This window comes from Centroberyx affinis, unplaced genomic scaffold (assembly GCF_046629955.1).
Source record: "Centroberyx affinis isolate AG114_WGS23_722 - 3 ecotype Tasmania unplaced genomic scaffold, CSIRO-AGI_Caff_v1 ptg004087l_1, whole genome shotgun sequence".
In the NCBI taxonomy this organism is placed as follows: Eukaryota; Metazoa; Chordata; class Actinopteri; order Beryciformes; family Berycidae; genus Centroberyx; species Centroberyx affinis.
The window spans coordinates 256907-283287 of NW_027281872.1; the positions used below are offsets into that span (position 1 = coordinate 256907).

The following is a 26381-nucleotide window of genomic DNA, read 5'->3' on the forward strand; positions in this document are numbered from 1 at the left end:
CATGGTGGACCAATTGACAACCACTAGCATGGGAAAGTCAATTCATAACACTGAGAATGTAACCTGTACTTTGCTCCCCTCTTCCACTGGCACCATAAACTGACCCACTGAGCTAACATGACAAGTGAAGAGATACAGAAATTTTATAGAACGGAGTGAGAAACAGAATTGTATAATGGGAGATGTGGCAAATGCTCTTTCAGGTAGAGTCCACCCGTTCCTGGTAATGGTTGAGTCTGTCTGTAGGTCCAATCTGGGTCAGGGGGACTGATTTATTTTGGTCTGCAGGTTTCTGGGACAGATTGATCTCTGTGGAGACCTGCCTCTCTCTGGCTCTACCTCACACTTGCACACAAAGGAGGAGTGTGTGGAGGCTTGCATGCTCACCTCTGCATATAGTGTGCACTTTTGGATATGTGTGTGTTGGTGCATGCCTGTATATACAAGTCTACTTTGTTGATTAAATGTTAATATCATACTGTATTGACAGCAAATTTATAGCCCTTACAGCAAATTCTGTTTTTGTTTGCCCCCCTTTTATTTTTGCACATTTAGGACAGACTTATGTGTTTGTGCATTATAGAGTTAGACCCAGTGTTAAGCTCCATGTCCTGTGGAGGAGGCCGTCCTGAAAGTGCTGAGTCACTCTGGGCCTGATAGAGTGACATTAATCAATAGGCTAGTTCTGAGCTGCTGGGAAACACTGCAATGCACTGGGACAGATCATATGAGAATATAGAGAACATAGCCTGCAAAATATCCCTATGCCCCATTTTGCTGGCTGTAAGACTGCATTGCAATAGCCCTAAATGTTGAATATGTTTTCTCCATATTTCTCCCTCTCATACCTCCCTCTCATACCTCCCCAAACCCATCTTTTTCACTCTTATACCTTGTCTCTTTCACTTGCTTACTTTCTTTCTCACTCTCCCTTGGTTTTATAAGCAACAACACGCACAGAATCATTCTGTCTGTGTTTAGACCATATGTTGCCATGTATCCGATCTTACCCTAATGACCTGTAGTATGAGTCACTTGATGAGGACGCTGACACTCACCCTGGAGGAAAGACTACTTGGATGACTGTTAACACAAAAAGAGGTATTTTCCCCCAGCCAGAGGTGAGATGACACTGGCAGCTCACTGGCAACAAGGCCTGATTTGCATAAGCTATTCAGCAAGTGCTGCTCTTGACTCAGCAGTTACAGTATTTGTACAAATTAAAAAAGGAGTTGCTAGGAAGAACAGAATATCTGATGAAGTTCTGTTGGATCGACTGTCAGACTCTTTCACAGAAGAGGAGAATAGTTTTGGAAGGAATTTTTAGGAATTCTTAGTTATATTGGGAATTATATTACATCCTGCATGGGATATAGTAAGTAAAGCAGTAATCAGAGGTGTAAACTATGTAGAATATATTAGTTATATATTGGTGTACATAAGTACTTTGCCACAGTACACCATTCTCTTTCCCTATGATATTCTGTCTCATTGATGTGCTTTGTGTTACTCAGTGTTACAGTGCTGTGCTGGTAAAGGTGCTGGCTTGTGTTTATGTAGCTGTGTAGATTCAGTGTTGTGAGATATACTGTAGCCCCTCCAGCAGGCCTGCCAGTGTATCACTAGAGGTGGATTTATGAAGCAATCAAGACCGGAGACTGTGTGCATGTTTGTGTGGTGAATTGTATTTGTGCGCGTATGCACTTGGTTTGGCACATCCTTTTTCATTTAGATTTATGAGGCAGTCCCTTACGGACAAACATGGTACTTCTTCTTAAAGGATCGGACCCATGGCAGTGCTGCTGATGGACGAGCTTCCTGAGAGTGATTTTACTTGGCAATAAAACCTGTTTTACAGCCGGGGATGATTATTCTGATTTTAGCATGAGGCGTCTTCCTGGAAACTCCTCAGTGATGGATCTTCCTAATGGACACACTCTGTCTCTCTGTGCCGATGTCTGTATATGTGTTGTTGTCTGCATATAATATTCCCAGGTCAAGTGTGTGAAAAGGGTATCCTTCTCTGTCTGTCTTTCTCTTGCCCTCCTCCTCTGTCTTTCTCCCAGAGTGTCATGCTATTGACGCTTGTCTCCTGTCTTTCTCTTTCCAGCCACCCGTCCCAGCTCCGCGGGTTCCGGACAGACGTACACCCCCACCCTGACCCCGACCCTGACCCCCACCCCTACCTACACCACCACCAGCAACAGCCCCAGCAACAATGCTGCCACCAAAACAGGTACGACATGCTGGTGCAGTGATAACTTCACTTTTGGTCCAAAACAGAAGTTTGTCATTTTTCTTAATCACTGACAAGCTGTTTTTGCTCTTTGCCTTGGTTTCTGAAAACCATAGCAAGTGCAATTAATAAACTAAAGCACATCTGTCATTTGTCAGCATTAAAAGTTTCTTTGCAAATACAGTGAGATGTATGTTACTGTTGTGTTTGTGCTGCAGACTCGTTGCTCTACAACAAGATTGATGAGAGACAGCGATTGGCCCGCGAGCGCCGAGAGGAGCGCGAGAAGCAGACTGGTGTGTATTCTGCAACTTTGTGTGTGCGTGTGTGTGAGAGAGAGAGAGAGAGGGACAGGGAGAGAGTGTGTGAGTTATTATCTGGAAGACTTGAGATGTATCCCTCACTCTCTCTCTCCCTCTTCTCCACTGTATATCGTGACTGAGTCTGACTGGTAGCTGTGGTGAAGCGCCCGTGTCCCTAGCCGTTACATAAAGTCCAGGCCCGAGCCAGACAGACACCCCTGTTGCCATGGCGCCCTGGTTACATAATGGGTCGGGCCATGGGACAGGGTTTAGGGAGGCTGGTGTGTTGACAGCGTGTTTTTGTATGAGTGTGTGTGTGAGTGGCATACAGCAACAGAGAGGTCATAGAATGTGTTGGCATGCATGTGTTTGTATGTTTTTGTTGCTGAATTAGAAGTGTGTGTGTGGGTGTGTGTGTGTGTGTGTGGCATTGTGCTGTGGTCGTACCCCTAGCCGAGGGATTTGCTTTGTGTTGAGGGCTAAAGCCTAGTCACATGACCTACAGCTGACCCATCACACTGCTGCTATAAGCCTATGTGTGTGTGTGTGTGCAGCTATGTACACTTGTATGATTTTTTTTTTTTTTCAGTGTGTGTGTCATTGTACGCACAGGCGTGTATTCACATGTGCTTTCACTGAGCATATTGTATCTACTTTTGTACATCTCCCTTAGTACCTACACTAATTCATTATTGTGTGTATGTGTGTGTGTGCGTGCTCCTCAGCTGCCAGGGAGGCCCAGTGGCAGGAGCGTGAGGAGCGAGCCAGGCAGCACTATGAGAAGCACCTGGAGGAGAGGAGGAGAAGGCTGGAGGACCAGAGGATGAAGGAGGACAAGAGACGAGCCGCCGTGGACGAGAAACGACGGCAGAAACTGGAGGAGGACAAGGTGTGTGTGTGGCGTGTGTGTCCGGGGAGTGGGCATACTTGAATTTATAAGTTAACACACACTCCTTCTACACCCATGTGCATCAAGATGTATTCACTCTTCACTTACTCACACACACCCACCAAGAGATACACACGCACACATGCAATTTTCTCCTAATTTCATGCAACGCAATGGCTGCACTGTCAAGTTACTCTTCCAGAATCTTCCACTAATAATATCCTCATGAACAGGCTAATAAATATCTACGGTTAGTGAACCATTTACATGCTCTATGCTCCTTCCCTGTAGTCAGTGGAGTTTGAACTCTAGTGGCAGCTGCTATCTACACTATTATGGCCCATTTGCACACGCACACAGATACACACACACATTGCTGGAATACCTATAGGCAGATAACCAAGGCTTTGATAACTATTTAGTTTGTATTTTATTACACATTGCCATCACATAAGTATGTCATTAAATGACACCTTGCCCTGTTCAGTTTATATGCATTAACTCTGTAGTACCACAGTATACTGTATATTTACAGTTGGGAATACTATCACACATCTAGGTATATTATGTTTATGACTGCTGCTTTCACGTGTGCCATTTTGCTTCTTCAGTTGAATTAAATGAAATGCTTAGTAAAAGGGAGACAAAATAGTCACCACAAAATTTTTGTGTGTTCTGGACAGTTTTGCTTTCATTTTAAGCCTGTTTTGAGAATCACAATCGCTTTTATTAGCCAAGCACAACTAGTGCGGAAGGAATTAACCTGGTTAATTAGTGCTGATACATTATACGACTGCTCAATACTGGACAGACACTTGATGTTGATGCTGATGCTGTTATCGTGACTGCAGGCTCGTCATGAGGCGGTGATACGTCGAACTCTGGAGAGGAGCCAGAGAACCAGACAGAAACCCAACCGCTGGTCTTGGGGAGGAGCGTTGCACACAAACACACCCAGCACACCAGCCGGTACATCACACACGCTCACATACACACAAACACACACACGACACCTGCTCCTGCAAATGTGCACTCATGCATTACCGGCACACATGCAGCGCACGCATACATTATAGATGCATGCACTGCGCACTCTCACAGTCGTTAACAGTATGTTGAGACACACAACTTTGCTTTTCCTCTTTGGCCTACATTATGCTGATTCATCAAGTCTCCCAAGTGCTTTTTTCAGTTTTTCTCACTGCTGCTGTTGAGATACTGTTGCTGTAGTGAGAAAAGTGTCGATGCTTTCAGGTGTATTGTATGATTTTAATACGTTGTCTCCCTGATGTCTGGGATTGTGTCTCTTTGATAAACATGTACTGTATGTCCGCCTGTGTCTGTGTGTCTGTGTTATTCTGCCATGTTGATGTGTGAACTTTCAGTCACGCTGCCCTCTGTTGTTAATGCTGACTCACACCCCACTCTGCCTCTTTGTCTCTCTCTCTCTCTCTCCCTCTGTCTCTCACGCTCATTCTCAAACTCTCCCTTGTTCTCTCTCTGACACTCTCTCTCTCACTCTCTCTTTCCGTTGTTCTCGATCTACCTCTCTCTACTCTTTCTCTCTCTCGTGTCCTTTCCCCTCCTGGTCCAGGTTTTGTCGAGTCGGCTTTCCTCTATCCACTCGACCTTGCTGGGCTGGAGCACATGCAGAGTGCTTTCAGTCACTACCGCAGATACGGAATGACCTCCCAATGTGAATATTATAGTACTGTGTCAGTTAGGCAGCTAGCGTTAGAACGCCGGCTTTAGCACTGAAACTGTATGGCACCATTTTAGCACACTGGCAATAGTGTAAATGTAGGCCACTGTGAATGGCATGAGTAGTGATTTTTTTTAATTGCACGTAACAATCCAGTATGTGACTTGAACTCATTTCCCCAAAACTAGTAGAATTAAGAACCTTAGGAGCCTCCACTCAAACCATTTTAACTTCATTGGTAGATGACATAGGACCCATCTAGTACTAATTCCTGTTTCTAAGCTTTTTTTTTCTCCTTTAGCTAGTTTCTCCATATCTAACCTCACTGAACCAAAACTCATAGACTAGAGTAACCCTTCAAAGAGAAACCGCTGGCTCCAGCTCTCTCTTTCTCTCTCTCTCTCTTACCCCTCCCTTTCTCTGTCTGTACGGCCCTCCATCTTGTGTGTCGTTGATTCGTTTATATTGTGCTGCTTGTTTGTTTGTTTGTAGATGCTGACAGGCGGTCAGTGTCCACGATGAATCTGTCCAAACATGCAGACCCAATCATTACCAAGCGTCTCTCCTCCTCCTCTGCCACGCTCTTACACTCGCCAGACCGAGGTAACAAGAATGAACATTGCACCCAAACACCATGATTATTCGTGGCGATATCCGCTGGTGATGGTCTGCCTTTCATTGCACCTAATGTCATTTGTATCTGTTGTCCGCTACAGTCTTGTGACAGGCTCTGCAGCTCTCATTGTTGTTTTTTCTTTTATTTAATAAATGAGATTTAGTGGGAATATAGTGACTTTGATGGGGAAAAACATGGCACCACCCATTTAAGTACCATTTTAAGGGCTAATTGAACAAGTGAAATGATAATATCTTTTATGTATTCTTCGATGTTCGTATGTTGCTGACAGCCTTACGGATGAGAACAGCCTCTTCCCCTGCCATTAGCAAAGCTCAGTCCAAACTCCGCCTACACCAGGGAAAGACCGCCCACCACAGACCCACAGGTGTTTCTGGGAAACCTTGGCAGTTTGGTCCCTTATATTGATTACATTATACGCAACTCATCATGCTGCAAGCCGAACAGATCATGGGCTGGAAACTGTTGAGGAGTTTTAAAAGGAAACTATGATTATCCGTCATACTGTTCCAGTGAAATAAAAAAGAAATGTATGATCCGCTAGCAACAGTAGCAACATTTATTTCAAAACTCAACTACATTCATTCATATTCAGCTGTCTAATCCTGCTCCATCTCCATGCCTTATAAATTATGGCAGCAAAGCTTTGCACCTTAAAACACATTTCACTGTTAACATTTTGTCTGACAAAATTTTTACTCATAAATCCTACTTTATGGAATGTTGTGACAGTTTCAATATGATTATCAATTCCAGCGTTATGTGTTTGTCAGTCAATGGATGTATATGTGTGTGTGTGTGTGTGTGCGCGCACTTGTGTGTGTTTCATCAGAGGGATCAAGGTTTTTTTTTTTCTCTCTAGCGTGACCCCTTTCTCTAATCCACCGCAGGATAATCTTTTTGTTTTTGTGGGAACACTGTATGCTGTTTTTATCCCGGCTGAAAGATAGGCACCCACATTTTTATCACTCAGACATACACATAATTATAGACATAACACACATACAAACTGTACAAACAAACTGCCAAACCATGTATTGCTTGAATACAGTGTATGGTAGGTACAGATTCTTCCTTTATACAGTTTCCAGCCCAGTTGTATCTTTTTTCCCCTTAAAAGCTGCAACCAACCTGCTTCTTAACCAGAGCTACCAATGCTGAACATTATGCCTGATCGATGAATTGTCTTTCTTCCAAAATGTCAAGTGGCAAATCATCAATCTATCATGAAGATCAACAAATTCTTGCACTGCCCAGCTCTGGTCAATAAGTTACTTTTAACAGTATGAACAATATGCAAATATTCCAACCCAGGTACTAAGAACTCTGCATGGCCATATATAAGACTTTGACTTACTTGCATATAAGCTTTCAGCCCCTCTTTAATTATTGCCCAATTAATTGATGAAATGCTGAGGTAATTCAAAGAGATACAAATGTCAACCAAACTATTTTCTTGAGATACAGATGGGGTTCTGTCCTTTGTTCTTGCACTGTTTATTTGAATGCGCTCCTCCCTGTGTTTGCTCCTGGTTTGCACGTCACTCCAGGCTGTTTGCTCCCTCTCACATTAAACAGACCGGTGCATGCAGGTGTAACATGGCAGCCTGTGCATGCTTACCATTTAAATTTAGCGCTCACCTACGCTGCTGTGATGCACAGTGTGAGGGAAGGAATGGGTAACGAATGCAGTAATTATGCATCATTTCAAAATCTGCTTTGACGGGTTTCTTTGGCTTTGGCTTAAAGCTTTGCCCACTTTTAACGTGTGTGTGTGTGTTCAGGCCTGCGCCGTCTGCCACTGTCGCCGTGGGAGAACACGATGGTGAACCGCCTGCAGCAGCCCACACACTCCTACCTGGCCCGCAGCCGCAGTGCCATGAGTCTGTCCGGAGATCAAACAGGTAACACACACACACACACACACACGATCACACCCTGCAAAGAAGGCCCCTCCTGGCTCTCATGGTCAGCAGACCGAGGAAAACACACAGGACACTCTAGCACGCGCGCACGCACACACACACACACACACACACACATACACACACATACACACACATACACACACATTCGAATTCACAGCTCACAGTGCTAGACGTATTTATGCCGTTTGTATTTTGGACTCTTGAGACCAGAACAGTTTTGGATGCTAATCAGGATTGGCCCGACTTAAAGCATTACACCGTCTGAAACTTCCCTCACCAGCCTGTATCTGGCACCGAACACACACACACACACACACACACACACACACACACACACACACACACACACACAAAGTCTAAGTCTAAACAGTCTAAACAAATGAGCTGTTCAGGAAGGTTTCCCCTATTGATATCCTGCCCTGCCTCCCCCTGTTGTTACCACAGCAACAGTGTGAGTTCCCACATTGCAGTTTTAGATGGTTACAGTGTGTCTGCGTGTGTTTTGGTTTCAGTGTGTTATCCTGTGCTTAAAGCTGTATACTACTCAAAGATTCATATATCCTAGAAGCTAAGGTCTAGAACAGACCAGTTCACCATATCTGTGAACATACAAAAGTTTTCTCAGGAAGCCAGAAACCAGACAGATAATTATTGATGAGACTGCCTGAGACCTTAGGAATAATGTAGTATGTATTAAATGCATTTAGAATAGTCAATTAATGATAATTCTTTACACAGATATTTGTGTGTTTGTGGAACTGTTGTGATCTGAGTGCCAGACTTCTTTCACCACTCTGCAGCATCTCTTTATTGGCCAGCAACTCTGGCCTGCTTCCACTTATCACTGCTCAAGGGAAGTTCGTCTTCCTCTGTCTCTTGCTTTTTGCCAGCTCACTCACTCTCTCACACACATAAATAACACAGACACGCGCACACACACACACACTGACACACTAACGCTCTCTCTTTTCCTGTGTTTTGCACTCACACATACACATCCTAACATCCGCCACAGTGTGTGAAGGTAGAGTTCTGTGCATGTATGTGTTTTGCTGCATGCTTAGTTTCTCTTTCTGGTGATTGGTGTTGGGTCTGATGTGTCTACTATCAGTAGTCTGGACTGACTGGGATGACTAATGAGTCTGACACCTAGGAACGCTTCCAACACTGGGGCCTTTTACAGCGGGGAATGACTTCACCATTGCCAAAGCGTTGCTTTCTATGTGGATGCCTCAAAGAGTAATAGTACAAAGTGCAAGGATATTACATATTCCATTGAGCTTGTCCTCTTAAATGGGCAGCAGTACAATGAAAGTTGTTTAACGGTTGTTGTTTTTTTCATCTATTGTCCATTAATCCCTAAACTGACAAAATAGCCCAACTAAATCCTCATTCTCTCAAAAGCATAGACTATTAGTTGATAATACATTCTGGCGTACGATGCCTCAGTGATGGTTGCAGTATCCTTCAATAGTTGTGCTTCCAATCAGTAGCGCTAATGCATTCTCTTTCTCTCTCTTCTTCTCTCTCGTTTCCGCCAAACCTCCTCTTTTCATCCTTCCTTCCTCCGCTGGTCTTCAAACCCTTCCTCCTCCTTCTCCTCCTCCTCCTACCAAACCCACGGCGTCTTCCTTCCATTTATTCTTTCATCTTAACATCTTCCTCCTTCCCGATCCTTCGCTCCGCGCTCCTGTTGACCTAACCCTTGCCGGTGTCCCCCAAATCCTAACCCCCGCCCCGCCCCGCCCCTCCTCAAAACACTGCGCCCTCCCTCCTCGTACATCACGGTAGCCATGCCTGTGTGTCCTCGCTCAGTGTCCTGCCACCCCATGGGCTCCATGTCCTTCAAGGCCCTGCAGGCCCAGCCGCTGCCCCACTGCCGCAGCCACGACAGGAGCCTCTGCAGGGAGACGGCGGCCTCCTCCTCCTCCGTCGCCCGCAGGAGGACCACCGGACCAGCGCAGGTACGTGATGTCATCAGCCTGCGCCCACGTTCGACCGAGCCGCTAGAGAATACCGCCATTAAGAAGTTGAAACAACCGTAAGCTGTGACGTCATCAACCAGGGTCTTATGTTTACACAAGACATGCTAGGAACCCAAGAGTGTCTGTAGTGTGTGTGTGTGTGTGTGTGTGTGTGTGTGTGTGTGTGTGTGTGTGTGTGTGTGTGGTGCAGGCACACTCATTTTGCTGTCTGTTTTCAGTGTTTATTATGAGATTAAATATTGCCTTAAACCTGTTTAGAGTGATATTTGTGCTGCTGAGAGATATGGGTGAAGCTGGTTCTGTGTGTGTGTGTGTAACGCACATAAGTGCCTCACTACTCCTTGCTATTCTTTCTCCAGTTCTGCTATTTTCATGTTGATGATGTCCCAGATCAGTCAGACACAATATATCAGAGTGTCTGTCTCGCTCTGCTCTTTACACACACACGCGCACACACACACACACACACACACACACACACACACACACATTAACACATACACACCGCTGTACCCACTGTCCATCTGTCTGCCTCTGTGTCACAGCTTATGCCATTAAGTTCTTAAAAGCAGGGCATCTTCTGAGCTGTGCATCACACATACAGACACACACACACACACTCTCACACTCACACACACACAAACCAGTTCTGTACCACTGAGACAACCACTTATATCCCATTATTACTTTTAGTTGTAGCTTCACCATAATGTCAGTCTTGATGTCTATAGATGGATCAAGCTATTGTGAGTTTTGGCTTGGTGTCTGAGATTATTACCTCACCTACAAACAGGACATGATAAACTCCCTGTGAGCTGGTCTGAAGAAGGTTGATTTAGTTTTCGCTTGTGACGACGATTAGAAGTTTCTTAATATTGGTGTGACAGCCTTGCACCATTAGTACCAGAGGTTACGCAGTGCAGCGGCCATCTCAGTCTAATCCTGTTACGATCTTCTTCTACTGTGCCGATTACCCCGTGCGTCGCTAAGGACGTAAACTGCAAAACTATTTCAGTGGCATTCTGCTACTGCTATTAAAAAACAATGGTTTGGGTTCATGAAAAAGTTTCAAGCCCATTTAGATTTTTATATATCTGATTCTGTTCGCCTCGCTCTCTCATTCCATTACACACTCTTTATCAATCGCCACATCTTTCTCCCTCTGTCTGGCTCTTTCTCTCTCACTCACTCTTTCTGTCTCCCTCTCCCTCCCTGCCATTGGTCAACAGCAGAAGGACCGTGACTTCGCCAGGAAGTCATGGAGCAACCTGTCACTCCCATTGGCTCCTGCTCTGACTTTGCCCCCCAGCAAGCGCTCCTCATCACCAGGCAAGAAGAAGAGCAAAGTAACAGCACCCTCTCCTGGCAGGTAGGAGAAACACACCCATGACAGCTAATGGCATAATGAGGAGGGTAAGCAGATTTCTGTTACGTTAAGGATTGGAAATGGGAAGAAATTGCATATTTATGTACAATGGGACTGTGAGAGCTGTTGTTTTCATGCCACATTTGTTTAAAAAGTTATGAAAGAAACACAATTTTCAATGAGACATGGAAAGGTGACTTTCTGTAAATGAATAATTGGAAAAAAGTCTCGACATCTTTTCATTACTAAACCGAGATGCTACTCCATGAAACACAGTCAAAATGCCACATCACTAGTAACTCCTAGTAAAAACATGTTCCCTGTTATCTTGGCTGGTATCGTAGCACTAAACGGCTGCTTCTCCTCCTGCACACAGGCCTCCACAGAAGACGACGGGGCGCCCCCCGACCCCCAAGCTGCTGAAGTCTCCCGGGGCAGAAGACCCAGGGAACCTGCGTCCGGTCAGGGTCACACCGGAGAGCCCCCGCCCCTCTCCGCCCCCCAGAGCCCAGGGAGAGGAGGGAGAGCAGGTCCTCAGCCCTCCCCAGCCTCGGCCTCAGCCGCTGGGCCAGAACAAGACCAGTACTGAGGAGACGACACCAGCAGCAGCCAGCGGTCAGTTACCACTCTCCGACCCGCTTTACACCTGAATACAATCTGATGACCCATGCCGCATGGGTCATCAGATTGTATTCAGACAGAGCAAAAACGCATAAAATCCAGGTGGTCAGAAACATATTTGGCCACATTAACAAAGGCCCAGAATTAATAAATCCTTTAGTGGGTAGCAAGTCAGCGCTAAAGACTCGTGATAGGTGCAAGGCAATTTGCTTGACCAGGAGTTACGTCATGGTTTTGCACATGCTAAAGGTTTTTGCACCCATGAAAGGCTTTAGTAAATCAGGGCCAAAGTGTATATGCAATGTGTCTCTAATCCACATAGAGCGACTATGTAAATCAAAATAAATTTTGCACCCAGATCCAACCAGGAAGTGCATACAAAACAACAGGTGGCAGAGAGCACAGATGCCAACATCCTTGAACAAGCAAGACGATGTTTACTGACAGTTTTTGGAATATAAATATTAGGAGAGGAAATGACATGTAAGGCGAACATCAATCCAGAAATAGTACTACTACACCTCTGATAAAATGGCTCATTGTGCCTACCACCACACCACTAATTTCATAGAAAAAATGTTCTTGCTTCCCTCTGCTTTGACCGACTGCTTTGACTGAATTTTGTCCTCAGCTGGTAATAATAGACAATATTTTGTAAAGTTTATCAGATTAGGTGGTGAATCCTTCGATTCTGTTGCCTTCCAGAGTCTGTAAGCAGTCCCCCAGCCCACAAGCCGTCGGCGGGCACTACAGACCCAGAGGAGGCAAGTCGGATCCTGGCTGAGAAACGACGGCTGGCCCGCGAGCAGAGGGAGAGAGAGGAGGAGCAGCGCCGGCTACACGAGGAGCAGGAGAGGTACATGGTGCTGTATGTGAATGTGTGTGTGTGATAGAGAGTTTGTGCAAGGGAGAATGTGCACCTTTCCTGTCTTGACTGCAATTCATTAATATGTATATGTGTGTGTGTGTGTATCTCGCTGCAGACTTGCCAAGGAGGAGATGGCTCGCCGTAAGGCTGAGGAGCGAGCGAAGAGAGAGGAGGAGGCACAGCGCCAGGCAGAGGAGAGGAAGATGAAGGAGGAGGAGGAGAGGAAGGCAGAGGAAGAGAGACTTCAGAAAGAGAGAGAGGAGGCAGAGAGACTCCAGAAACAGGTCAGACAGAGTGGACACACTTTGTGAACTCTCATGCTCTTTCATGCACGTGTAGAACGAAAGACTGAACGTCAGCGCTTCAGAAATCTTACAGTGCAATGAAACTTGTGTGTGTGTGTGTGTGTCAGAGAGAGGAGGAAGAGTCTCGGCAGAGAGAGGAGGCGGAGCGACTGAGGCAGGAGAGAGAGAAACACTTCCAGAAGGAGGAGGCTGAACGCTTGGAGAGGAAGAAGGTGACACGTGCGCACACAAACACACACATATAGACACATTTTTATAATGTTGTACAGAGAATCTAAATGCTGCTTCATCCTCTCTTATCCACCAGCGTCTAGAGGAGATCATGAAGAGAACAAGGCGTTCGGACACAGCAGAGAAGGTATAGTCCAGAAGTAAACAAGTAAAAAGAAGTTAAGAGATATCTGACTAACCATTGATAGTCCTTGTTTGTCTTGACCCTTGACCCTCTTTGTTTTCTTTCCCATCTCTAGAAAGTTACTCCTAACAGGAATGGAGACGATGCAGGTAACTTTAATCATCCCTCTTTCTTCATTTTGTCAAAGAAAAGAACAAGGTTGATCCTTGCAGGATTATACAGGCCTACCCCGGTTCTGCTGTTTGTGCGTTAAAATCAGAATCAGAATCAGAATCAGAATCAGAAATACTTTATTGATCCCCGAGGGGAAATTGGGTTACATTGCAGCTGCTCACATTGTAGAAGTGAATATATACAAGCGTAGAGAAATTATAAGAAATTATAAGAAAAATAGAAATACGAAAGTAAGAAATATGTAAAATATGTGCATTATACTACAATATATAACAATGAGAATAAAAATAATAATAATAATATAGAAATAAGAGAAATAAGAATTCTGTACAATATGCATCATACTCCAATATATACATACACCAGTGTAAATAATTAAATAATTAATAAGTATTGCACAGTTGAATTATTGCAGTTGAATTATTGCACAAAAAAAATTGGTATTGCACAGTTAGATATAAGTTATAAGTTATGGGTTATAACTGCTGACAGGATGAAATAAGTTCAAGAGCCAGTCTACTGACTCAGAGTGTCTGACACTAAAAAACATCCAGTGTATTTGTGTGTGTGCAGCTTCTGACCGGTCCTCTGGTTTTCTCTCACCAGCAGTAAGCCCTGGCTCTCCAGGCCCATCCACAGTGAGTGTGTCAGCAGCACAACACAGCAACGGCAACGGCCACCAAGCCTCCAACCCCGACCCTGACCCCAGCACCGCAACACTGACCCCTCCTGACCAGAGGTAGGGCTGCATGGAAAAAATATTACCCCATGGACAGTCTTTTTGGGGATGTAATTTGTGACATAATTGTTAAGTAGTGTGTCTATGATTATAATGAGGGTAATATCATCATCATATCAAAACTGACCTCTGCAATAGCTTATGCTAAGTGTTTTAAAGTTTTTTTTACCTTGTTCCTTCTTTTATGTGACGCATTAGACATGATTTCAACATTGAATCTCTGCATTAGTTCTCACATAGCCCTGTTTTAGACCAAGCAGTAAATACAGTATTGCATATTTAAACAATGCATTAACAGCTGTAAATATCAAAAATACACACCAGAGAAGTCCATATGTACAAGATAATGCTTTCTTTTTCTCATATACCCCGGAAGACATAGTCTAAGACATAGACGTCTGCTAAACTTTCACTTTTAAACCCTATGTAGCCTAATGTTACCCTCTCTCTCTCTGTCTCTCAGGGAGAACGGTGAGTTTGAGGAGGTGATCGCACTGCCTCCACACTCCAGGCTGTCTCCTGCTGAGGGAGAGGAGCAGCAGCAGCAGCAGGAGGAAGAGGAGGAGAGAGTTCCCGTCATAGCCTTCAGGGAGAACGGCCTCCTAAAGCCTCTCAGCAGCATGGAGGATATATCAGCCCAACAGGGAACAGGTCAGCCAGCGCCCTCTTCCAACTTCACCTCCACTTCTTGCACTTAATGTCTTCCTATACTACTTCACCTCTTTCTCCACTTTATTCTCATGGCATGGCGTAGCTATGGAGGCAGAGGTTGTCATACACTCTTGGTGTCATCATCTTACATAATTAAGCTGTTTGCTCATACAATTTGATACTGTTATATACCACAAGGGATAGTTAAACCAGATCCAGTGTATTGGTAAACGTCTTGTTTCCCCCTTGTGTCTTCCTCCACCCTTTATCCACCTTTCCTCTTCTTCTTAACTTTGCACACTGTTCCCATGTTGTCAGCTGAAATGGACAATTGGCTTCATAACAGCTGATGTGATTTCTTTATTTGTTTGTAGACGTTGCCTGATGACCCTGAGAGAACTAAGATGATGCCACACACCAGAGAGCCAGGAAGAGAGGTGGTCAGAGAGAGAGAGAGATGGAGGAAAGCAGAGATGTGGGACTGAAACGCAGGAAGGACTCGCACCATCACGGCCGGACCCTTCCAGAGGTCCACTTTCTCACCCCTCCCTCGCCCTGAAGAGAGCCATTTTCCCCAAAGCTGGTCATCTCCAAAGAACTCTTTAAAAAGTATCTCCAGAGGGAAAGTTAACGTTTCCCTCCACCTGTTCTCTGGGGAACTGATCGTCTCTCCATCTCTCACCATGATTACGCTTCGTCATTATGTTCTGTGTGCGGCTGTTCTGGTCTACTACCCCCCCACCTTCCCCTATTTCTGAAATGAATGCGTGCTGAAATCGCAGGAGGGCAATGAAGGCCCGCTCCTTGTGACTGTTGTGGGGCGGTGTGTGTGTGTGTGTGTGTGTGTGTGCGTGCGACTAATAATACCTGTAAACTGAGATCAGCTGTAAAGTCTTCTGTCATGATACTTGAAGAGTTCTCGTTGCTGTAGAGCGTAGTCCGATTGTCTGAATCAGCGATGTGACGTTATAACTGGAATTCACACCGTGGCCTTAGAATTACAAGGTTTCCTTAATGCGTTCGCTCTCTTTAAATGGAACCTCATAATTCTAAGGTTTAGACATTTCTCTTGAAATGTTACAGAAGAGACGGGATATCGTTGTCGGTTAATTCAAGGCATAACTTTGGAATGTTATCGGTGCATGAACTTTGTTGTAAAATGCCTCCAGGAGTTGGAAAGTCTCCTTTTATGTAACATTTTTACTGCTATGTCTACAGAGTTTAAACCTAGAGGTTAGCGTTGGGGTGGCATGGGGGTTTGGTTTATCATGTGGAGTTGAAGTTAAACAACATCAACAACAAAAAAAAAAAAACGTACTGTTCTCTCAGTAAACCGAGAATTAGCGTGAAAACTACTGATTTCCTTATTTAGTTTTATATAATTGCTGTAAAGATAAGATGTGATTTTTTTTCTTTCTTTCTCGTTCTGTCCTCCGTTTCTGTTCTTTGTGCAGATTTGCTTTGATAAAAAGGTCCTGCCCCTACCTTCATTTATTTAGCCTCTAAAATTCCCGCCCATGTATGATATGTCTTCCTGTCAGACTTGTCTCATTGAGAGCAATGAGCAGCAGTGAGCAGCATTGGAGGACTTTGCTGTAGCATAGTCACCATAAATTGGAGGATTATGTACCATAGGAAGGGCAATATAGGGGCCTTCGTTTTGGCCAAGCAACTACAAGATGGATTAAAATAATTTACCAGCGAAATTGATATGAATTCTGAAATAACCTGATCCAGCTGATTGCTCGATTCTTTTGATTTGAGGATTTATTTAAGAATAAATGCTGCTACTTTTGATGTTCCTTTGCCTTACCACATGATGGAAAGAATGAGGCGATTCTAGGACTTGGGTCTGTACCCCCAGTCACTGAATATGAGATATGCACTCCCAACATGAGTTTTGACATCATGACCACATGCCCATGTTCACCGGTGGCTTCCTTTTCCCTTCCTTGACGACTTTACCAGTCTGTTCATGTGTGAAAGTTCATGATGGAATGTTATGTAAATTTGTCGGCGTCACGCCATGTTATCATACATGGGGTGTCATGTAAATCCATCGGTCTTTCTCCCAGCTGTTCACAAAGGAAAGGAGACAAGAGGGGATTAAAGTAAGAAATGGAACACAACAGTTCTCTTTTAGGATGTTGTCTCATTCAGACTTGGTGATGATCCTCTCCATTAGATCTTGATTTCCATCTTTTTACACAATAGCTCCCATTGCTGCTACTAGCACTTGGTTCTCAAAGCTTTGCACTTATACCAGTTCCTTTTCTGATATTTTGCAGTATCACCAAAATGGAAGGAAATTTCAGAAAGATTGTCCATGTCTAGGTTATGTACTACTGGTTGTTCATCATGCTGTTACCAATATGTTAATTATCTAAGTTGCAACTATATTGCTGTAACACAGGCAATATGATTTGTAAAATAAGTTTCCAGAGCAGACACCTCTGAATGGAAGGGGTTTAAATGCATAAAGTAAATAAGTTATACATAGATATTCTATAAATTATGTATAAATGACAAAATATATTTTACTAAGACTGACCACAAAGCTTTGAAAACTAACTAGCCTTTTACTTTAGAGGAAAAGGGTTGAAGACCATGGGATGAGTTCTTCTAACCAGTCCCAGCAGAAATCGTCTCCCAACTGTTCCAGCTGTACTGTATGGCATGTTAATAAAGAATTCAAATTTTGTCTGGATCGATGCTGTTGTGTTCTGCAAAGATTCCTTTGTCTGCTATTTTTAGATCCAAACTCACAATGCACATTAAAAGCATGTAGAAATATTTTGTAGATTTATTTCAGAATAAATCAAAGCAACTAGTACAGGACATTTAGACATTCAAATATAGTTGCACCTGTATGGAAAAGTAGTGAATAGTTGAAACAAAACAAACAACGTACAAAGAAAATGAAGAGTTACAAGCATGGAAAAATAGATGACTTGAAAATGAAGACAAAAATATTTACATTCGCCAGTGACATTGGATAGAAAACAGCATTGTGTAACACCACAAAAATCACCAAAAGTGGATGGGACTCAGTTAAACTCAAAAAGCAGAGCTAGATCCGAGAACTAAGTGTTTTTGTGTTGATGATTTGTAGATATCCATAGGAAGTAATGGCACACTGGTTGAGTTCCTGAACATGCACAAAAAGCCAGAATCTAGTCCTGTTGTTTACTAACAGCTAGTCATGTCCAGTGAAATAACACGAGTAGTCACCAGTGAGGAGTGTATTGGAACAACTCGGGTCTCTGGAATTTCAGTTATATCGGTACCATCAGAGTGCTCCAATTTCACCAGTAGAAGGTTTTGGTGAGGAAACCGGCAGCAGCGTTGAGCCAGCTTCCACTGGAATCATCCTTGGCTGTGGTGCGGGAGATGGCGCGGTCCGCCTCCCTCTCTGGGCTCTCCTCCTCCTCTGGGAGATAGTCTGGAAGAGCTGCGTTCTGCTCCACCTTCACTCCAGACGGGTTCAGAGGGATAAGAACCTGAAGAACCCGTAATGGAAGGAGACAGGATGAGGGAAAAGTGTTTAAAAGTGGAATTAGTGATTCATGAGATATTCTCCAGAGGATCTTCAGAATGTATACTATCTATTCTTCAACAGAAAGAGAGAGAGAGACAGGGAGAAAGTGTGTGTTCACATGATAACCCTACTACTCACCTCTTCTCCTGCCTCATTCCTCACCACCTGCTGGGCTGACAACACCTTGGTGGCAGCGATGGCCGACGCCAGACTCTGCAAATGAAGAGGCAAAGAGGAAGGAGATTACTGGGATTAATGAGCGTCAATCAGAACGGACGCATGGTTTTCTTACTCCTGATTCCTGCACCAAGTGTATCTTAGTGACTGTTAAAACAAACGCTGAATATTAACTGATATTCTGAAAAGGCCTGCAGTGTCCTAAGCAGACAGTGTTAGTACATGGTTGTCTTTGTGTGTTACCTCAGTGGGCAGGTCTGAGCGGATGCGGACGGTGCATCTCTTGGAGGCCATCTGGAAGGTGAAGCTGATCACTCCTTTGACCGCAAGAAGGGCCTCCTCACACAAGCCTCGCTGGTCCTGAATAAAACAAGTAGAGGTGGTGTTAGTACATAGATGGTAACTAAGTACATACACAAGTCTTATAGTGCTCATCACATACTAAAAGACGTGCGTAAGAATCTGAAATCCGAGTGCAGTTCATGACATGGGGCTCAGATTGAAGGGAAACAGACAAGAGTTATGGAAGTTGAGACAATGCTGGTCAAAAGCTCAACACCAGCAACTCGTACAGCATTTGAGGAGGAGGAAATGAAAAGGAAAGAAACAGTGATGAAATGTGACAGTAGTCAAACAAATTTTATCATGATACTGCTGTAACTTACTGGGATCATTGCGCCTATTTTTAAATTATTATCTCCGCTAATCTAGCATCTCTTTGGGGAACCTTATATAAGATACCTTGCCAGTTGCCAAACAACTCAGTTCATGGGGGATTATGGTTCAAGCTGTGTGATTCTGTCAAATCTGAAAAGGATATTCATGTTTTGTCAATGCTACAGTACATCAGTGTGTGCTGTGTGGGTTATAGGGAGAATTTGTCCGATACTGTCATCTGGGTGTGCTTGCCTACTCACAGTGCTGTCCAGTCCCTGGATGTGCAGAGTGACAGACTTGGCCTTCTTGCTGGAGGAGTTGATGAAGAACTGTGACTTCTTCCTCCTCTCCCTCTCAGGGGTGCGGGGTGCAGGGTTGGCAGGCGCACTCAGAATGCCATAAACCTCCTTGGCCAAGGATGTGATGTCAATAGTCAGGCCCACCCTATATAGAAATAAAATGATGATCTACATTAATCTTGTTAGAGTTAGTGGTGTATTGTATCTAAGGGTAACTGAATTTCAGCTGTTGCAGACATGCAGTCATGAAAATACAATTAATAAACATGAAGTGTTTCTTGTTGTTTTTCTACCACCCGTACTACAACATTAAAGGATTAAATGATCATAACAAAAACAGGAATCACAGAACATTCACTGAAATCAGTGAGGAATGAATGCAGTAGCACTTTGCTAAAACTAATATTGGAAATTGAATGTACAACTGCTTAAAAATAATTTAAATAATACACAAACACATGTGCCACCACAAAAGATTGACCATGATAATGTGAAGACCATCATCTCCTCACCTGTCCACCAGATTCTCCAAGCTCACCATCATACCCAGTTCATTCTTCATGGTGGGGATGTTGGGAGACAACTCGGCCAAGTAGCGCAGGGTCTGAGAACAGCGAGAGAAAAAGTGGGACAAATACACACTGTAGTCTGCAAATAGGTACATCCAGCTGCTCATGCTGACCTTATTAAATAACAACTATCATTACTTCCTCTGCAGGCCTGTCTGGCATTAACTTATTTCTTTACCAGCAAACACTTCTACACCAGTAAACCCTCTTCCACCCACCTGCAGAGTGGCGAACAGCACTTCTGGGTTCTGGTGGTCCAGGAAGAGAACCAGTCCGGGAAGACAACCCTGGTCCTGGACTATAGCCTCTCGGTTCTGCGGCTCAGAGGCCAGGTCCCGCAGCTGACTCACCACTGACAGCGCATCCATCATCTTTACCAGCTCAGAAACTGAAATGTCAAAGTGACTGCGATATAAATTGTGGCATTAGCTTAGCATTACGTCAATGTTTAACTAACTTAACTGTTATGAAGTTATCAAACTCTTGACAACTCTGCTGTGATTGGGTGCTGCTGTGAGCTATCAATAAATTCAAGATGTCTTGCTAATCTTAAGTGAGCTAAATTAAGAATGGCATGGATATGCTGTCAATTCGTAACGTTAACGCTAAAAAGCTAGCTAGACAAGCTAACGGCTAGCTAACCGCTAGTTTTGAAACGTTAACTAGCTTGCCAACTTAACTACAAACGCTTCAGCTGCTTCGTTGTCCCATCGGAAACTAACTAACGGTTTGTATGCGGTTATTATTAATTTAAATGCCCAGGAATTTTGTATTAAATGAGGTTAAATTCACTTACGTTGTTACCTTACCACGGAAGAGAGCAGCTCGTGCAGACAAAAATACAAATTTGGTGCAAATTTTTCATGAAGCGCCATTGGTCGAACGGTCGCTGGTCACGTCGCACGGTCGCCCACTCCCATTGGTTCACATACCAGTTCCGTATTTCTAGCCAACCAGGACAGGTTTTGCTGATGCGGCTTTATTTGACTTCACAGACGTTCTGCTTGGACGCGTGAGCAACGAGAACGCAAGTTCAGCGATAGTCTGCAGTTACAGTGTACATCGTTGTTAATAATGTGTATTCCGGACAGATTTAACGACGAGAACACGTTTTGACAAGGGAAACTCCACTGTACGTATACACTTATTTCCATTCATTCTGTATGTTTCCTGGCGGCGGGGTTTTTAGTGTTTTGATGATCCATGCAGCTTTTTAGCTTGCGGACATAACGTTACTGCGGTACCAGTGTCCTGACCAGCTGGATTACTAATTTAACGTTAATCCACGAGTGATATTCACATGATTTTTGGGTAAAACACTAACATATCCAAAAGACCCTCTGTTTTCATACCATAAGTGTTGTGTATTTTGCTTGTTTCAGGTGTAAAGTATGTGACTCAGTCGCATCCTTCCCGTGGTGTTGGCTTCTCACCGAGTCCGTCAGCAGAAACCTTTGCAGTCGTCAGCTGGTAAATGAAAAAGCCCTTCCAATGTCTTTACTAGAGGATATTCTGGATGTGCTGCGCTGCGTCCTGGAGTATTTTGGAGTGCCTCCAGACATGGTAAGTTATCAGACACAGTCCTATCTTTTTTATGAACAGTGATTCCCAAAGTGTGGTGCAGGGACCTCCAGAGGTCCTTCAAATGGTCCCCGGGGCCCCCAGCAAAATGAGCAATGGTGCAATTTCATCATTATTTCACTCCCTAGAAGTTAATTCAATGAGAGAAGGTTTAAGGATGAACATTTTCATCATAGGTTTCACTGGTATAGTAAAGTTTGGGAGTGACATTTCCTGTGTTTGCGATACTGCAGATCAACAGCTGTGTGTCTTATGTTTGTGTTTGCCTCTAGCTGGTTCCAGTGTGGGACAGTCAGCTGTGCGGTCAGTATCGCAGCATTGTGCGGATGATCGGGACCAACCTCCCACTGACACCTACCCCACGTGTCCACTTTCAGGTACAACTAGTGCTTTCAAACACTGAAGATCATCACTCAGAAACAGTCGTTCATTTTCACAGTGATAATTGCCACAGTAAAGCTGATAAGCGTATTAGATTTGTATTCGATTCAATTATTTTTTGTCTTTACCTGGACCAAATCAAATTCAACACAGCAAAACAAGTGGCTGTATGTAACTGACATACAGCTGCTTGCTTACAACAACACTAACCAAGACAAAATGTAACCAAATCCAAATGGTTTGTCACATAATGCTTTCTAAACAGATGAATACTATACCCTAGTTTGATCCACAGTGCTCAGTTTCAATGTCTGAAATTAATTTGTGTCAACATGACACACACACTCGAAAAGACATCCAATTGTGCAGCGATGCACCTTTCTCTTTTCCCTTTTCCCTCCTTGCATCCCTCCATCTGAAGAGTCATGCACACAGTCCACCGACAATTGACACTTTTCTCCCGCCATTGATCAATATGTTACAAAAACACATTGCGATAACATTTTTGGCCGTAGCCTTGCTTTCAAGAGGACTTAATTATATATTATTATTTGTAACATATTTTTAATACTAAGCTATATAAGTCAATATACAAATATATTATAATACAATTTTTGGCAATATCATCCAGCCCTACTAAGAGTTTTATTGTATTATTATTTAAAACATATATAATTATTATCATCCATCAAAAAACATTGTCATAATTTTTAGCCATGTATTCAGTGTCACAGTTTGTAATGCCTCCTTGTCCTCCTTGTTTTGTCTTCAGATCCCTCTTCACACCTATAGACCCCATGGATATGTTGACATTACTGTGGATGCTCCTGCCATCCCCTCATTTGCTGATGTGCTGTGGGTGGCGGAGGATGAGGGGGACAACTTTGCTAAAATCAGGTAAAAATACAAATAGACACAAAACAGACTGGAACAGACAGGAATATTGTAATATAAAATAACTGCTATATGATCTCCTTAGGAACCAACTGCCTCCAACGAAGCAAAGTACTGTAAATTGGAATGGGGTGAGAGACCCAGGCATGGCCCTGAATCAAGTCCAGAGAGGAGGCATGGCTCTGAGGCAGAAGGCGGAGCCGGATGCCCTGAGGAAGATCACAGCCCTGGAGGACGAGCTGCTCAAACTACGAGCCCAGATCGCAATGATCGTTACAGCAGCGCCAGCTTCAGGTACAGGGACGAGGACGGACACACACATAACATCTGTACCTCATTCTCAGCTTCTTTTCACACCTCACACAACTTATCATGTGTTCTGTATACTGCTACTTGCATCATTTAAGAAAATTCAATAGTTCATCATCCCTTTCTTCCCCCTCTCAACATTTTGTTTAGGTTTAACCCCTTCCCAGAATGCCCCAGACACTCCTCCTCCACCTCCAGCTCTGACCTCCACACCTCGCTGTCCCGCTCCTCCTCCTCCTCCTCCTCCTCCCCCTCCTCTACCTCCCCCCTGCCCCAGCTCCTCCACTGAGAATTCATCCGTGTTGGACCTGATCCGCCAGCGCAGGAATGCGGACAAACCCCATGTCCAGGGGAAAGGTCCGGCGCTGAGTCAGGGTGGTCAGCTCAAGTCCCAGGACTCGGGCCAAACCAGGGGTTCACAGGCTAAGGGGATCCCCTCCATGCTGGATGTACTGAAGGACTTGAATCAAGTTAAATTGCGCACAGTGGAGAGGTAGGCATTAATTTGAACAGTATGGATTTGAAGCTGCTGATATTTTGTGCCGATATTCAATATCTTAAAATGTCACCTTTTTGTGCCAAAAAGTTGCAAGGATTCAGTGTTTCCTCCACAACTGTATTCTTGTTATTGGAAACTCTGAAAAAACTATTGAAAAAAATTGAAAATTATTTTTAGGTGGGTTAGCAGCTCCTTAAGACAGCATGAAGCAGGTTTCATTGCAGGTTTTACAGACTCACCCCTGAAGCTGTGGAGTAAAGTCATATCTTCACCTCCATCATATCAACAACTGGCCAATATCTGTTTTTTATTCAACGACCAATATTGTCCCGATCAGCAAACAAATATATTGTTCTAACCCTAGTAGGCACGGTCAGTGTGACGCAGCATGTGGTCTACAACCTATAGGCCGAGGACATTAACAATTCTTTACAGACATTAAAAGACAACATCAGTATATTTTTGCTTTTGGCTTTGATTACATGATTAACATTGATTTGCAGTCGAAGGACCACACTGATGACTTCTTCATGAGTCTCTATCTCCTGTTTGTCTCACTTCCAGACATTAGTCTCCTCCATTTTAAACAAGCAGTGTATCTCTGTGTACAACAAAGTCAAACACTTTTGAAAAACTGTTATTGGACCAATAGGTCAGTTTATAGTGTGTTCACATTGCAGGATAAATTGCGTCGACCCTCAGGTCCATTTGTTTATCTGTTTGTGCCTGAATAAATGAATGAATGGAAAAAAATCATTTATTCATTTATTTATTTATTTGATATCCATCACAATGTTTGGTTTTTATGTGATAATGTTTTTACAGCAATTGTCTCCTGATATTTCCCCTTCCTCTCTCCGTAGGTCACCAGGGGGCACACCGGTCAGGAGGAGGCGCAGTAAGGGGGGCGCAGCGTTGCTCAGCGACCCGGCGGCTCTTATCGCTGAAGCACTAAGGAAGAAGTTTTCCCAGCATCACCACAACAACTCCTCCGACAAAGAGAATTCATTTGAACTATCTCCATTTGGCAGTCCAGAAACGCCCCGGGTTAGTATTCTAATGCAGTTATTTAATGCAGCTCACACAGTTTCTGTATGTATATTAAATATTGTGAATTGTTTTTAGACACTATTAATGTAGTTCCAGGAGCCTTTTAACAAAATAACAGTACCACAATGCAGTACAATACCTTAAAGGAGCAATAAGTAAAGTTTTTACTGGCCCTTTGCACAAAATGACAATAATATATCTGCAGGGGTTTGATGGGGTTTTTGATCACTAGTAGCGATTACTTTCACATGTTGAGATTAATGCCTTTTAAAACTCACCGCCCAGCCCATACTCTGTTTTGGAACAAAAACACCCGTTGCAATTTCAAAAGTAATAAATACAGTATAGCGTAGTTTAAGCAGTCTTCCCTAACCTGACGCTTCTGTTCTGTTCAGGTTCTTCAGCACACCAGACGCAGCCAGGGACGCCTCCACCTGTGACCTTGTTGAACCGTAACTTCTCATGAGTCAACCGTCCCGTCATCCAGTCACAGCTCCCCCAGATGTGCCTCACTAACAGATTACTACTGCAGCTGCTGACTTGCCTGTCATTTTCATACTGTTTTTTGTTCATCGTGGGAGAGTGTAACTCTTGCATAGAACACAGTATTTTTTGCCATGTTGTCATGAGGTGTCTCTGTTGTGTCGGGAACTTTTGAATGTATGTTTTTTTTTACTTGCAGTCATTGCTGTAAATAAGATTTTTGGTACAGTAATTTTGTTTTTGTACAGTTGGGTCACAGTGTTGTTCTCTCTTTGTGTGCTGAGCTCCTGTTTAAAGGAAAAGTATAATAATGTAATGAAGCAGGTTAGCTTGTAGCGTGTCATACCTGCCTTAATGTTTTCTGAAATTTCTACTTGCTTACTGAGGCCTTTATTCTTGCTTCAACTAAGTTAAATGAATACATTTCTACTGTGGGTATTGACATTCATGTAGCTCTATTCTATGCAACTGCTATTTCATGTTTGTGTTTTACTTTGCTGCTGCCCTGGTTCAAGTGCACTGATCAATGTCGATTGTTCTTATTTTCATATTTCCCTAATTTCAATTTGTGCCCAAATCCAGTTAACCCTGCTAGCCTTATATTAGACACTTTGTACTGTATTAGACAAACTAAAACGTTTTTTTTTTCAGTAACATATAGATACATCTTTTCATTTTGGCACAGAGGCTTATTGGTATTTGGGCATTCTTTGATGGTCTGTGAAGCCAATTTTGATGGGGCTGCAGAGTGTCCCATTTTTCTATTCACATTTTGATATGTGTGTGTAAATTGTAGGACTTCAGAAATAACAATTAAACACCAAACTAAGAAAGCGCTGTCCTCTTTTCATTGGGAATATTGAATATCTCAGGTTGTTGGTTTGCTTGTTTGACACAGAGCCACATACAGACATTTTACAGGTAGCTCTGGTCAGACAGAATGTGTGTTTGTATGAGTGTCACAAAGAGAAAACTGTTTTCTAGCTGCTTTTACAGTGTAAATACCTATAAAAGTGTCCACCAAATAGTAGATGTTCCCATCTTTATTCCTTTTGCCTTTGGTCCTTTCCCCATCCTTCTATGATAATCTAAATACCAGAGAAGGAAATGTGTGAGTGTCCCTGTACTTGATATTCTGTGATGCAAATTTCTCCTGACTGATTCCAATAGAACTATGTCTTAAACT

The 26381-nt window shown here is 43.5% G+C and overlaps 3 protein-coding genes across 3 annotated transcripts in view; 2 read left to right on the plus strand and 1 right to left on the minus strand.

Annotated features, from left to right (window-relative positions):
- map7b (microtubule-associated protein 7b) overlaps window positions 1–17459 on the plus strand; it is a 30895-nt gene extending 13436 nt beyond the window's left edge. The window contains exons 2-19 of the mRNA XM_071542385.1: window positions 2111–2236; window positions 2455–2532; window positions 3264–3427; window positions 4279–4396; window positions 5622–5732; window positions 6038–6133; window positions 7551–7670; window positions 9510–9658; window positions 10909–11048; window positions 11422–11660; window positions 12372–12522; window positions 12650–12818; window positions 12947–13051; window positions 13147–13197; window positions 13310–13343; window positions 13975–14107; window positions 14571–14758; window positions 15133–17459. Of these exons, the coding sequence (XP_071398486.1) occupies window positions 2111–2236; window positions 2455–2532; window positions 3264–3427; window positions 4279–4396; window positions 5622–5732; window positions 6038–6133; window positions 7551–7670; window positions 9510–9658; window positions 10909–11048; window positions 11422–11660; window positions 12372–12522; window positions 12650–12818; window positions 12947–13051; window positions 13147–13197; window positions 13310–13343; window positions 13975–14107; window positions 14571–14758; window positions 15133–15143 (2183 nt within the window). The 3' untranslated portion in view covers window positions 15144–17459. The remainder of the gene's footprint in view (window positions 1–2110; window positions 2237–2454; window positions 2533–3263; window positions 3428–4278; window positions 4397–5621; window positions 5733–6037; window positions 6134–7550; window positions 7671–9509; window positions 9659–10908; window positions 11049–11421; window positions 11661–12371; window positions 12523–12649; window positions 12819–12946; window positions 13052–13146; window positions 13198–13309; window positions 13344–13974; window positions 14108–14570; window positions 14759–15132) is intronic.
- A 138-nt stretch (window positions 17460–17597) lies between these two features.
- Window positions 17598–20827, minus strand: armc1l (armadillo repeat containing 1, like). Its single transcript, XM_071542389.1, has 7 exons — window positions 20795–20827; window positions 20217–20386; window positions 19942–20033; window positions 19391–19574; window positions 18717–18833; window positions 18435–18509; window positions 17598–18258 (listed from the first exon to the last, which is right to left on the minus strand). The coding sequence occupies exons 2-7, from the start codon at window positions 20367–20369 to the stop codon at window positions 18064–18066; spliced, it is 816 nt and encodes a 271-aa protein (XP_071398490.1). The 5' UTR covers window positions 20370–20386; window positions 20795–20827; the 3' UTR covers window positions 17598–18063.
- Window positions 20828–21004: 177 nt separating this feature from the next.
- On the plus strand, window positions 21005–26334 carry mtfr2 (mitochondrial fission regulator 2). Its single transcript, XM_071542390.1, has 8 exons — window positions 21005–21130; window positions 21381–21561; window positions 21852–21956; window positions 22733–22857; window positions 22940–23148; window positions 23314–23656; window positions 24526–24709; window positions 25108–26334. The coding sequence occupies exons 2-8, from the start codon at window positions 21490–21492 to the stop codon at window positions 25150–25152; spliced, it is 1083 nt and encodes a 360-aa protein (XP_071398491.1). The 5' UTR covers window positions 21005–21130; window positions 21381–21489; the 3' UTR covers window positions 25153–26334.
- Window positions 26335–26381: the final 47 nt, after the last annotated feature.

Coding starts and splice junctions, on each gene's coding strand:
- armc1l (XM_071542389.1), bottom strand. CDS start 20,369: ATGATGGATGCGCTGTCAGTGGTGAGTCAGCTGCGGGACCTGGCCTCT. Junction 20,034..20,216: donor TGCTGTTCGCCACTCTGCAG/GTGGGTGGAAGA, acceptor CGCTGTTCTCAG/ACCCTGCGCTACTTGGCCGA. Junction 19,575..19,941: donor TTGGAGAATCTGGTGGACAG/GTGAGGAGATGA, acceptor ATTTCTATATAG/GGTGGGCCTGACTATTGACA.
- mtfr2 (XM_071542390.1), top strand. CDS start 21,490: ATGTCTTTACTAGAGGATATTCTGGATGTGCTGCGCTGCGTCCTGGAG. Junction 21,957..22,732: donor CCCCACGTGTCCACTTTCAG/GTACAACTAGTG, acceptor TTTTGTCTTCAG/ATCCCTCTTCACACCTATAG. Junction 23,149..23,313: donor TACAGCAGCGCCAGCTTCAG/GTACAGGGACGA, acceptor CATTTTGTTTAG/GTTTAACCCCTTCCCAGAAT.